Genomic DNA, 12,012 nt, shown 5'->3' with positions numbered 1-12,012 from the left:
TCTGTAACACCTGTCTCACATGATCCTGATGTGTTTCCATGTCAGGAGAATAAATAAAAATGTCATCCAAATACACGATCACAAACCTCCCCACCAGGTGATGAACGATGTCATTCACAAAATGCTGGAAGACCGCCGGGGCATTGGTCAACCAGAAAGGCATGGTTCTCAAAGTGCCCTTTCAGGAGGGTTTCTGTCACCAGATTTAACCCTATTAAGCCAGCTGACATTAGCGATGTGCTAATGTCAGCTAAACCTAACTAGCCTATTCCTACTTTTATCTATGCCCCCGTTACGCCAGAAATCGAACTATTATAATATGCTAATTATCATCTAGGAGCGGGGGGCGCTGTTCCTGCTCCTAGAGGCTCTGTTGTCCCACCTTTGTCACCTGTACTGATTGACAGTTCCAGGCAGCGCTCGCATCTGTCTGCCAGCCCTGTGCTCTGGTGAAATCTCGCGCCGTTCAGTATTCGGCGCAGGCGCGGTGAGGGAAGGACACTCGCAGGCTGCCAGCTTCCTCACCACGCTTGCCTTTAAAAGCCGTCGTCCAGTCATCCCCTTCCTTGATCCTAACCAGATTATATGCCCCCCTTAAAGAGGACCTTTCATCGGTCCAAACATTGTAAGATAATTATCAGGCTGTGTAGAGCGGTGCCCCGGGATCGCTGTCCAATCGCAGCGCAGAGCTCACAGCCATGGAGAAAAAAAAAACGACTGCTGAGGTGGCGCTAGAGTCAAAAACTTTGGGAATTAAAGGGTTTCTACCACTTCGGTTTCACATATTTAGCTGTCAGACACTAGCGATCCGCTAGTGTCTGCTCTGCCCAACCATCCTAATATAATTGCTTTTGGGGCAGCCGTTTTGCTAAAAAAGAACTTTTATTAATATGCTAATGAGCCTCTAGGTGCTATGGGGGCGTCATTAGCACCTAGAGGCTCCGTCTACCTTCAGAAACTGCCGCCGCCCAACGCGTCCCTCCAGCCCGCCCATCTCCTCCTGCGATCCTCCTTGTGAGCGTATGTATTCTGCGCATGCGCAGTGAATGTCTGACAGCTTCCCTGCTCAGACATCTTCACTGCGCCTGTTCCTCGGAGCACTATGGCGTCATCGCGCAGGTGCAGTGGAGATGTCTGAGCAAGGAAGCGGTCAGACATTCACTGCGCATGCGCAGAATACATACGCTCACAAGGAGGATCGCATTCAGGAGGAGATGGGCGGGCTGGAGGGACGCGCTGGGCGGCGGCAGTTTCTGAAGGTAGACGGAGCATCTAGGTGCTAATGACTCCCCCATAGCACCTAGAGGCTCATTAGCATATTAATAAAAGTTCTTTTTTTAGCAAAACGGCTGCCCCAAAAGCAATTGTATTAGGATGGTTGGGCAGAGCAGACACTAGCGGATCGCTAGTGTCTGACAGCTAAATATGTGAAACCGAAGTGGTAGAAACCCTTTAAGGCATTTATCGACAGCGGGGCCGGAGTGAACCTGATTGATGCTCAGTTTGTCCGCATGCACGGGTTATCACCGAGTACATTAAAAAAAGGTTTTTAGTCTCCCTGTCTCTTAGCTCTGCGCTTGAACAGCGCTACAGCCAGGGAAAGGGACGCCCAGGGAGAAACAGGGCAGACTCCGCTTAGTATAACCAATTCAGCAAAAATACCGGGGGACATAGCAGGAGAACGGAGCGGCGCCCCGGAATAATAGTAAGTGCAGAGATCCCGGGGCGCCGCTCTACACAGCCTGATAATTATCTTACAATGTTTGGACCGATGAAAGGTCCTCTTCAAGTCCAACTTGGAGAACACCTTGGCACCAATAATCTGGTTAAACAAATCGTGAATCAAAGGAAGAGGGTAAGGATCATGGACAGTAATCTGATTAAGTTCACAAAAATCCAGACATGGCCGAAGACCTCCATATTTATTTATTTTTTTACAAAAAAGAACCCTGAAGCCACTGGAGACCTGGAAGGTCTTATGTGCCCTTTCTTCAAACTCTCAGCAATATACTCTCTCATGGCGGGCCTTTCATGTCCAGAAAGATTATACAACCTAGATTTAGTCCCGGGAATAAGATTGACAGGGCAATCATATTCCCGATGGAGAGGTAAATCCTGACATCCACTCTCAGAAAACACATTGGCAAACACTGATATTAAAGAGGGTACAGCCTTAGTAGTAACCACGGAAAAGGATGTATTGAGACAATTATCAATGCAAAAGTCCCCCCAATCCAGGATCTGCCTAGCTTGACAATCTATAGAAGGATTATGCTTGGTAAACCACGGTAAACCCAGAACCATAGGTGCAGGGAGACCTTCCAAGACAAAACAAGTTCTTGATGAAAGTCACCCACTCTTAATCTGATATCATGCAAAACTTGCGACAAGCACCTCTGAGTAAGAGGGGCAGAATCAATAGCAAATACTGTACAGGAATGTCTTTTTTTTATGTACTTGGTGACAACCCGTGCATGCGGACAAACTGAGCATCAATCAGGTTCCCCCCGGCCCTGCTGTCGATAAATACCTCAATTCCCACTCTAGCGCCACCTCGGCAGTCAGGAGAAATCGCTTACTACCAGCAAAGGACAAATGCACATTCTCTGACTCCCCACTCACACCTCCGATAGTCAGATGGGATTTAGACGCCCCTTTTTGTTTCTCTTTTTGCCGCTAAATGCTTGGACATATATACTCCCTGCTTGCGACTCCTACTTTTGCAAGCAGATCCCGGAGTCGCTCCCCCCAATTGCATGGGTTCATCCCCAGGTACAAGCTCAGGAGTCTCTCCACCCAAACAGTCAAAGGAATATGGTACGTTATGTAATAGAACGTCCTGAGAGAGTGGGCCCTTAGATCTCTCTCTCAGGCGTCTATCAATAGGTACAGCCACTTCCAAAGACTCAGGATTCTCAGGAAAGGCCAAAGCGTCCTTCAGCTTCTCAGATAATCCCTGACAAAACTGGCTACGGAGAGCTGGATCATTCCACTCAGTATCTCAGTAGAACGCACTCCTTGACGCAGGCCGCGTAATTTAGTCTCGGCCAGGGAGGTTCAGTCCGGGTCAAAATAGATGAGACCTAAAGCTCCGAAAAATGCATATACTGATCGGAGAAACTGTGATCCGGTTGGCAGTTAAAAAGTCCAAGACTGGGCGTCCCCTTTAAGCAATGAAATATTCACACCCACTCTCTGGCTCTCGTCCCCAGATGAGTGTGGACACAGCTTAAAGTACCATTTGCACGCTTCCCTGAACCGAATAAAATTATCACTCCCCCGAGAATCTATCCGAGAGAGCAACTTTAGGTTCAGGACAGGTCAGGTAACTACTACTAGGATCAGCCAACAGTGGTCTCTGCATCTGTGAGAAGGTCGTGCGGAGGTGAGCTACCACCAGAGACAGCCCCTGGAGCTGTCCGGTCAGTGCAGCGATAACATCCATGGCTGAACTGATACAGACAACAAAATGACGGTTATTTGGCGGTTTATAATGTCACGATCAGTGTGGGGGGGGGGGGGGAGAAACTCCACACTAAACACAGGAGGGAAGGGGAACAGTAACTGGGCCTGGAAACTAGGGAAGGAACAGGTCACCTCCTAAACAACCCTAATCCGGGCCCTAACTACCTATCAATATGAATAGACCTTGAAGGTAGGAATATTCATGCTGGATACCTAGGCCCTAATATCCCTACAAGGCCCTGGAAAAGGTTAGGACCAGAGACAACCCATTCCTCCCCAGATGGACGAATGGAAGTCTCTGTCTCAGGCCCAGATACAAACAACAGGGAATATAACAAACACAATACAATGAGAAAAGACAAACTTCGCTGAAAGTAGAAAACTGGCCACTCCAGAAGCACCACCGAGTACAACCAACCAGCTAGTTACAAGGCAGGAAGAAAATCTATAAACTGCACCTCCAAGAGTGAGAAGCGGCTACTTATGGGAAAGGTAAATTACCAACAAACAAAACCTGGAGCAAAGGGTGTGGCATTCACCAAAACACAGACACAACAAGATCCACAGGGAACTTGTCAATTTAACCCACGAGTTGCCAGTCTCTCCGATCTCCTGGTACCTGCCACGTGAACGTCCGTGACACTGTAGCCTGGACAACCCCTTTAACAGCAGACACTAAACAAGAGATGTCAGGTCTAAAGCCTGCAGAATTGTGAATGCAGCTCTGGAGTAGAACACGATCAGTACAAGATATGTAATGTAAGGTATGTGCATAGTGATTTAGATATACAGTACAGACCAAAAGTTTGGACACACCTTCTCATTCAAAGAGTTTTCTTTATTTTCATGACTATGAAAATTGAAGATTCACACTTTAAGGCATCAAAACTATGAATTAACACATGTGGAATTATATACATAACAAGAATGTGTGAAACAACTGAAAATATGTCATATTCTAGGTTCTTCAAAGTAGCCACCTTTTGCTTTGATTACTGCTTTGCACACTCTTGGCATTCTCTTGATGAGCTTCAAGAGGTAGTCACCTGAAATGGTTTTCACTTCACAGGTGTGCCCTGTCAGGTTTAATAAGTGGGATTTCTTGCCTTATAAATGGGGTTGGGACAATCAGTTGCGTTGTGGAGAAGTCAGGTGGATACACAGCTGATAGTCCTACTGAATAGACTGTTAGAATTTGTATTATGGCAAGAAAAAAGCAGCTAAGTAAAGAAAAACGAGTGGCCATCATTACTTTAAGAAATGAAGGTCAGTCAGTCCGAAAAATTGGGAAAACTTTGAAGGTGTCCCTAAGTGCAGTCACAAAAACCATCAAGCGCTACAAAGAAACTGGCTCACATGCGGACCGCCCCAGGAAAGGAAGACCAAGAGTCACCTCTGCTGCGGAGGATAAGTTCATCCGAGTCACCAGCCTCAGAAATCGCAGGTTAACAGCAGCTCAGATTAGAGACCAGGTCAATGCCACACAGAGTTCTAGCAGCAGACACATCTCTAGAACAACTGTTAAGAGGAGACTGTGTGAATCAGGCCTTCATCGTAGAATATCTGCTAGGAAACCACTGCTAAGGACAGGCAACAAGCAGAAGAGACTTGTTTGGGCTAAAGAACACAAGGAATGGACATTAGACCAGTGGAAATCTGTGCTTTGGTCTGATGAGTCCAAATTTGAGATCTTTGGTTCCAACCACCGTGTCTTTGTGCGACGCAGAAAAGGTGAACGGATGGACTCTACATGCCTGGTTCCCACCGTGAAGCATGGAGGAGGAGGTGTGATGGTGTGGGGGTGCTTTGCTGGTGACACTGTTGGGGATTTATTCAAAATTGAAGGCATACTGAACCAGCATGGCTACCACAGCATCTTGCAGCGGCATGCTATTCCATCCGGTTTGCGTTTAGTTGGACCATCATTTATTTTTCAACAGGACAATGACCCCAAACACACCTCCAGGCTGTGTAAGGGCTATTCGACCATGAAGGAGAGTGATGGGGTGCTGCGCCAGATGACCTGGCCTCCACAGTCACCGGACCTGAACCCAATCGAGATGGTTTGGGGTGAGATGGACCGCAGAGTGAAGGCAAAAGGGCCAACAAGTGCTAAGCATCTCTGGGAACTCCTTCAAGACTGTTGGAAGACCATTTCAGGTGACTACCTCTTGAAGCTCATCAAGAGAATGCCAAGAGTGTGCAAAGCAGTAATCAAAGCAAAAGGTGGCTACTTTGAAGAACCTAGAATATGACATATTTTCAGTTGTTTCACACTTTTTTGGTATGTAGATAATTCCACAAGTGTTAATTCATAGTTTTGATGCCTTCAATGTGAATCTACAATTTTCATAGTCATGAAAATAAAGAAAACTCTTTGAATGAGAAGGTGTGTCCAAACTTTTGGTCTGTACTGTATATGTATGTTTATTCTATGTAAAATAGTTGTATAATGTGCCATACAAACCTTCAATGGACTCGTCAAGCAAGCGCCCCCACTGTGCATAAAACAGCGATCCTCCTCCAGCCCAGGGGAAGCAGAATAATCGGGTTACGGCATTCGGTCGTTTATAGAAGCAGTTCACCAGCTTATCCATCCTTAAAAAAAAACATAAAAACAGAGAGTGCGGATGTAGTTACGTTGCTGTCTCATGCATACAGCAAACATTTTAGTAGTGTCAGACTTTTAAGCAATAGTGTAAGCTGGTTTAATGACTTTCCCATTGGGAACAACAGGCTTCCACGGGGACCAGTCTCTATGCGCCAGGAGGGAGCGCAGCTCTGAATGACATAATACAGGGACTATGTACAGAACAGTAATAGCTGAGGCTCATTCAGTCACATTTAAGGGGTTATCCCACTTAAAACATTGCATAATGTATTGCTGGGACCCCCATGATAATCTGTAGAATAGGGTCTTATAAGAGTTTGAATGAAGCAGTGGTCACGTATGCACACTGAGTCTAGGAGTCTGCTAGAGACAGTTGGGTACAGCACCCCACTACCTCCGCCAGTCCCATAGACAATGTTGGTGATCATGCGTGACCACTGCTCCATTTAAAGGGGAGGATTGGGACCCCTATTCTAGTGATTGTGGGGTTCCCAGCGATCATATATTGATCACCTGTGGATAAGTGATGTTTTATTTCTATGGGATAACGCCATGGAGTTGTGCAGTAATTTCCAGCCCTCTCAGACTGGCAGGACCCGTGTTGGTGATCATACTGACCTGAATCCTGACACTGGGTCCTGGCTCATTCACGTAAACATCCAGTTTGACACTGCTGCAGCCAATCACTGGCCGCTGCTCCCCTTGTGTCACCTGACCAAGGGGGAGCAGTGGCCAGTGGTTGGCTGCAGTGGTGTCAAATAGGAAGTGTACATGGAGGGAGCCAAGACAAGCAGCGGAGGTAAGTATGATTACCAACGCAGGTCCCACCAGGCAGAGGTCTGGAAATAGAGGCATCATGCTCAATTTGCATGAGTTTTCGCTATTTGCCTCTGAAATCGGTTTTATTCAGATGGGAAAAGAAGTCTTGCATGCAGGATTTTAATGGCCTCTATCACACGGTCAGTTTTTTGCATAGTGGGTCCAAAACAGAGATAACATGTGATGGAAATAATTGCATGTCATCTGTGTTTTGGACACACTCCTGTGTGCTAATCACTGATTGTGTTGTCAACCTCACGCCTGCACCATTGCTCCCAGTAGTGGCACAAGTGCAAAGGCTCTGCTGCTGCTGCTGCCGCCTGAGCAGTGCAGATAGCGACTGTGAATGCTGCCACTTACATCAGGGTACACCCGGCAGTGTAGCGGTGCATGCACAGTTGCCAGCTGTGCTGAGCAAGGCAGCAGCATCAGAGCCTCTGTGCTTGGCTGCTAATGGAAGCCCCGGCTCAGTTGGCGCCCTGGAGCACTTTTACGTGTTGCATGCTGCACTTTTTAGACTTCAGAACACATTGCAGTGGTACACCTATAAGTAGCATCGAGCCACATGATACACTCCGAAGATTATGCCCCATACAATGAGCTGAGAAGCATCTATCAAGACTAGAGATGAGCGAAATTTTTAAAAATTTGATTCGGACAGTTCGCAGAATTTTCCCAAAAATTTGATTAAATCCGAATAATTTGTGACGAAGCGCGTTAAAAATCAGCTATATCCTGGCTACAGACAGCGTGTATATCGGTGTACATCACTGTGCACTGCAGAAACCGCTGTGGTAGTTAAACAGTTACGGTGCGTCAGTATGACAGGCATCACTCTTAGAATCAGTTCACACTTCACTTATTTGGTCAGTAACGGGGTCAAAAACTGTCCCAATAACTAAAGCCTTACAGGTGAATGTTAGTGTCAGGTATGAAGAACCGTGCAGTGGCCCAGGATTTTACTATAGAGTGAAATAGCATGAAGAGTCAACACAGTGGACCAGCCACAGAGCGGGGAGGTGGGGGACAACGGCAGTGGCAGTAACAGCATAAGATAGTGGCAGTAGGAGATGACAGCAGGTGTGTGGCATCAGGCGGGTGGCAGCATCCGAATAGTGGCTGAAGCAGGTGGCTTCCCAATATTTAGGTGTGGCACCCAGAATGCCTTAGTCTCATGCATCAGGCACTGGTGCATGGAAAACCTGGCTGATCCACGCTTGATTCATCTTTACAAACTCAACATTTTGTGTTGAAAGGCGAGTTCTCCTTGGGGTAACTATGCCCCTGCGGCACGAAAGCACGTCCAGGGCAAACTCGTCCAGTTGCGGCCACAAATCAAGTTTGGCTGCCCAGTAGTCCAGGGAATCTTGGATGTAGAGTGGCAGAGTGCAGTCCAAGTATGCCACCACCTGCTGGTTCAGGTTCTGCTCCATGTCCTACTGCTGCTGGGTGGTTTCTTTAGTAGGCGAGTGAAGAAAAGTGCTCATTAGAGATTCCAGACTTAAGTTGCTGCTGATGGAGCTGGTACTGCACCTGACCCCATCCCCTCCAGAAGTCATGGCAGTGGCGCTTGAGTGCAGAAGGACCCCCCCAGATTTTTGTGAGGATGGGCGTTGGCGCACATAGGCAGCAGCCAACTGACTACATAGGATAGTAGTTGAGTTTATCCTCCCTCTCAGCAGGTGGAAAAAAGGCCTCCATTTTGGACCGGTAGCGAGGGTCTAACATGATGTAGAGCCAGTAGTCACCACTCTGCCGAATAGTAAAAATACGTCTGTCTCTCTACGCAAGCAACTCAGCATGCATCTGGCCATTTGTGCAAGGGACTCAGATGGACTTCCTTGGCCTCCATCTCCACGGCATACTGCCACAGGTGTCTCAGGGTCATCTGCCGGGTCTTCCTCATCGCTCTCTAGTTCCTCTCCTGTCACTTATGCAGATAAACCACCCATTTCTGTATACATTGCTTGTGCGTAAATGTCCTTCTCCTCCACCAGTTCAGTCCCACCAGGGCTCAGGTGGCCCCACGTTTCCTGTCCCTTGGCCAGACAGATTTATCAGCATCTGCAACAAGACGTGAAGAGTGGAATGACATCATTCATCCCATAGTCACGGTGACTGACAAAGTGGCCTCCTCAAAGGGCCTGAGCAAACGGCAGGTGTCACACATGAGCTGCTACTGGCTAATGTCGACAGTTACACAGGGCAGTACTCCTGTCTGCCTGCATCATCAAGAAATCGTTCACGGCCTTTCTCTGCTGATATAGTTGGTCCAACTTATGGAGGGTGGAGTTCCAACGGGTGGAAATATCGCATATCAGGCGATAGGTAATGTTATTCTGCCTTTGCAGCTCAAGGTTTCCTGACCATTTTCAAGACGTCTTGCAGATGAGTTGAAGACTTGAGGAACCGCTTTACAACCAGATTAAAAACGTGCACCATGCAGGGCGCATAGATCAGCCCTCCTTGACGCAGCGCCGACACAATGTTCTTCCTGTTTTCAGTGACCATGGTTGTGATCTTCAGTGGTGGGACTCTGTTTGCCCAAGCAAACTACATGCAAAACAGCGCGACACCGCCGTGCATAGGTGATATGCTGGAGGAGCACTCAGAATTGTGCCTGCAGTGGAGATTGAGGACAAGGTTGAAGATGAGGAGGCAGAGGAGGATGTTGGCGGAGGAATCACAGCTTGAGAACGCGGAGGTGGCATTGGCGTCACCTGGCCAATTTGCTGGTTTGGCTGGGCAGGAACCACATTTACCCAGTAAAGGGCCTATATTGTCCTTGACCGTAGTTACAGCTCCACACATCGTCGCTGCCGTGAACGTTACCAGACACCGACAGACTCAAGGACTGGCCCACTTTCTGCTCAAGATACATGTGCAGGGCTGGTACAGCCTTTTTGGAGAAGTAATGACGGCTTGGGAATCTCCACCTTGGCTCGGCACAAGCCAATAGTTCTCGAAATGTGCAGAGTCCACCACATGAAAAGGGAGGGACTGTAGAACCAGCAACTTGGCCAGGAGCATGCTTAGCTTCTGCGCTGTGGGATGAGTGCATGCATACTTTTGTCTTTTTGCAATGGCCTCTGTGATCGATTGCTGGCAAAATGGGTGACGAGGAGGAGCAGGAGCATCAGGACAAGTAGATGATGGGAAGGAAACACAAATCCCTTCTGCCTTGACTGCTGGAAAAGAGTTGCGGGCTGGTAGGAGATGCCTCAGGCTGTACCACAACATTAGCGCCACAGTTTTCCCAGACCACTTTATGGTGACGCTCCATGTGTTGACGCAGTGCAATGAGGCCAACATTGGCACACTGGCCACGCATCACCTTCTACCCACTGATTCTACACAGGGCCACGGTGACATCCTTCGGCGACTTGATGAAAAATTTCCACACCAGCGAAAATGCCATTTTACCCCCACCACTGCCTTCGTGAACCCGTGCACCACTAGTTGTTTCCGGACAGGTAGGCTCCTGAGTAGCAAACGGTCTACTCTCGGCAGATTTGGCCCCAGATCTCACACTGCTTCCACCCTGCTGACTCATGGCCACACTTGTTGGCTCAGCAACTGTCTCACGCGCAAGCTGCCACTCTCATTTCCTTAAAGGGAACCTGTCACAGGGATTTTGTGTATAGAGCTGAGGACATGGGCTGCTAGATGGCCGCTAGCACATCCGCAATACCCAGTCCCCATAGCTCTGTGTGCTTTTATTGTGTAAAAAAACCGATTTGATACATATGCAAATTAACCTGAGAGGAGTCCTGTCCCTGACTCATCTCACATACAGGACTCCTCTCAGGTTAATTTGCATATGTATCAAATCGTTGTTTTTTTTACACAATAAAAGCACGCAGAGCTATGGGGACTGGGTATTGCGGATTTGCTAGCGGCCATCTAGCAGTCCATGTCCTCAGCTCTATACACAAAATCCGGGTGACAGGTTCCCTTTAAGGCCCCTCTTCACCCGGCCCCCACGTGCGATCAGCTACATCATCATCTACTGTCTTCACGTCACTGATGTCACCCTCCCCAGTCTCATGGCCGCGTGTCTGACCACTCGCAACACCTGCTCCCATACCACTCTTATTGTCGCTACTTGCCCGCCTGCAGGAGGAAGCAGCGGATCTCTCATCCACATCTTGGCTACACAACTTTCTGAGCTCCATTCTGGGCTCCAATGGGGGCCTATCCTAGTGATATTCCCTCATTGTCTGTGATGGGGAAAACCCCTTTAATGGAATTACTTATGTAAAAAAAACTATGTGGACACCCCAAAATCAGTATCAGGCCGCAATTTCACCCCAATTACAGATACAAGGATTAATGGAATTACTTATATAAAAAACAAATGTGAACAACCTAAAATCAGTAGAATTAGAACGTCATTTTACCCCAATTACAGGATCAAGGCCTAAGAGTACTTTCAAACTTGCGGCAGAGGATTCCGGAAGGCAGTTCCGTCGCCGGAACTACCTGCTGGATCCGAGAATCCGGACGCAAACTGATGGATCCGTCTGACAAATGCATTGCAATACCGGATCTGTCTCTCCGGTGTCAACCGGAAAAAAGGATCTGGTATTATTATTTTTTTTGCATTTTTAAAGGTCTGCGCAGAGATCCATTTTGCCGGAACACCTAAGGCCGGATCCGGCACTAATACACTTCAATGTAAATTAATGCCGGCATTCCGGCAAGTGTTCAGTATTTTTGTCCGGAGATAAAACTGCAGCATGCTGCGGTATTCTCTCCATCCAAAAAACGTAAGAGGAACTGAACTGATGCATCCTGAACGGATTGCTCTCAATTCAGAATGCATTAGGATAAAACAGAGCCTCCCTATTATATCCCTACACTATCTCTGTGCTGTCCCTGCTCTCTCCCTACAGTGTGGATAAAGCCTCCCTATTATATCCCTACACTATCTCTGTGCTGTCCCTGCTCTCTCCCTATAGTGTGGATAAAGCCTCCCTATTATATCCCTACACTATCTCTGTGCTGTCCCTGCTCTCTCCCTATAGTGTGGATAAAGCCTCCCTATTATATCTCTACACTATCTCTGTGCTGTCCCTGCTCTCTCCCTATAGTGTGGATAAAGCCTCCCTATTATA

General features: G+C 47.7%; 1 protein-coding gene across 1 annotated transcript in view; it reads right to left on the bottom strand.

The window, feature by feature from the left end:
• OLAH (oleoyl-ACP hydrolase) overlaps positions 1-12,012 on the bottom strand; it is a 44,578-nt gene that overhangs the window by 31,464 nt on the left and 1,102 nt on the right. Inside the window, 1 exon segment of the mRNA XM_044294939.1 lies at positions 5,933-6,063. Within this exon segment, the coding sequence (XP_044150874.1) occupies positions 5,933-6,063 (131 nt within the window).

The sequence above is a fragment of the Bufo gargarizans genome, chromosome 5 (genome assembly GCF_014858855.1).
Source record: "Bufo gargarizans isolate SCDJY-AF-19 chromosome 5, ASM1485885v1, whole genome shotgun sequence".
Classification (NCBI taxonomy): domain Eukaryota; kingdom Metazoa; phylum Chordata; class Amphibia; order Anura; family Bufonidae; genus Bufo; species Bufo gargarizans.
The sequence above is the reverse complement of the archived record's forward strand: the minus strand, read 5'-3'. Positions and strand labels throughout refer to the sequence as shown.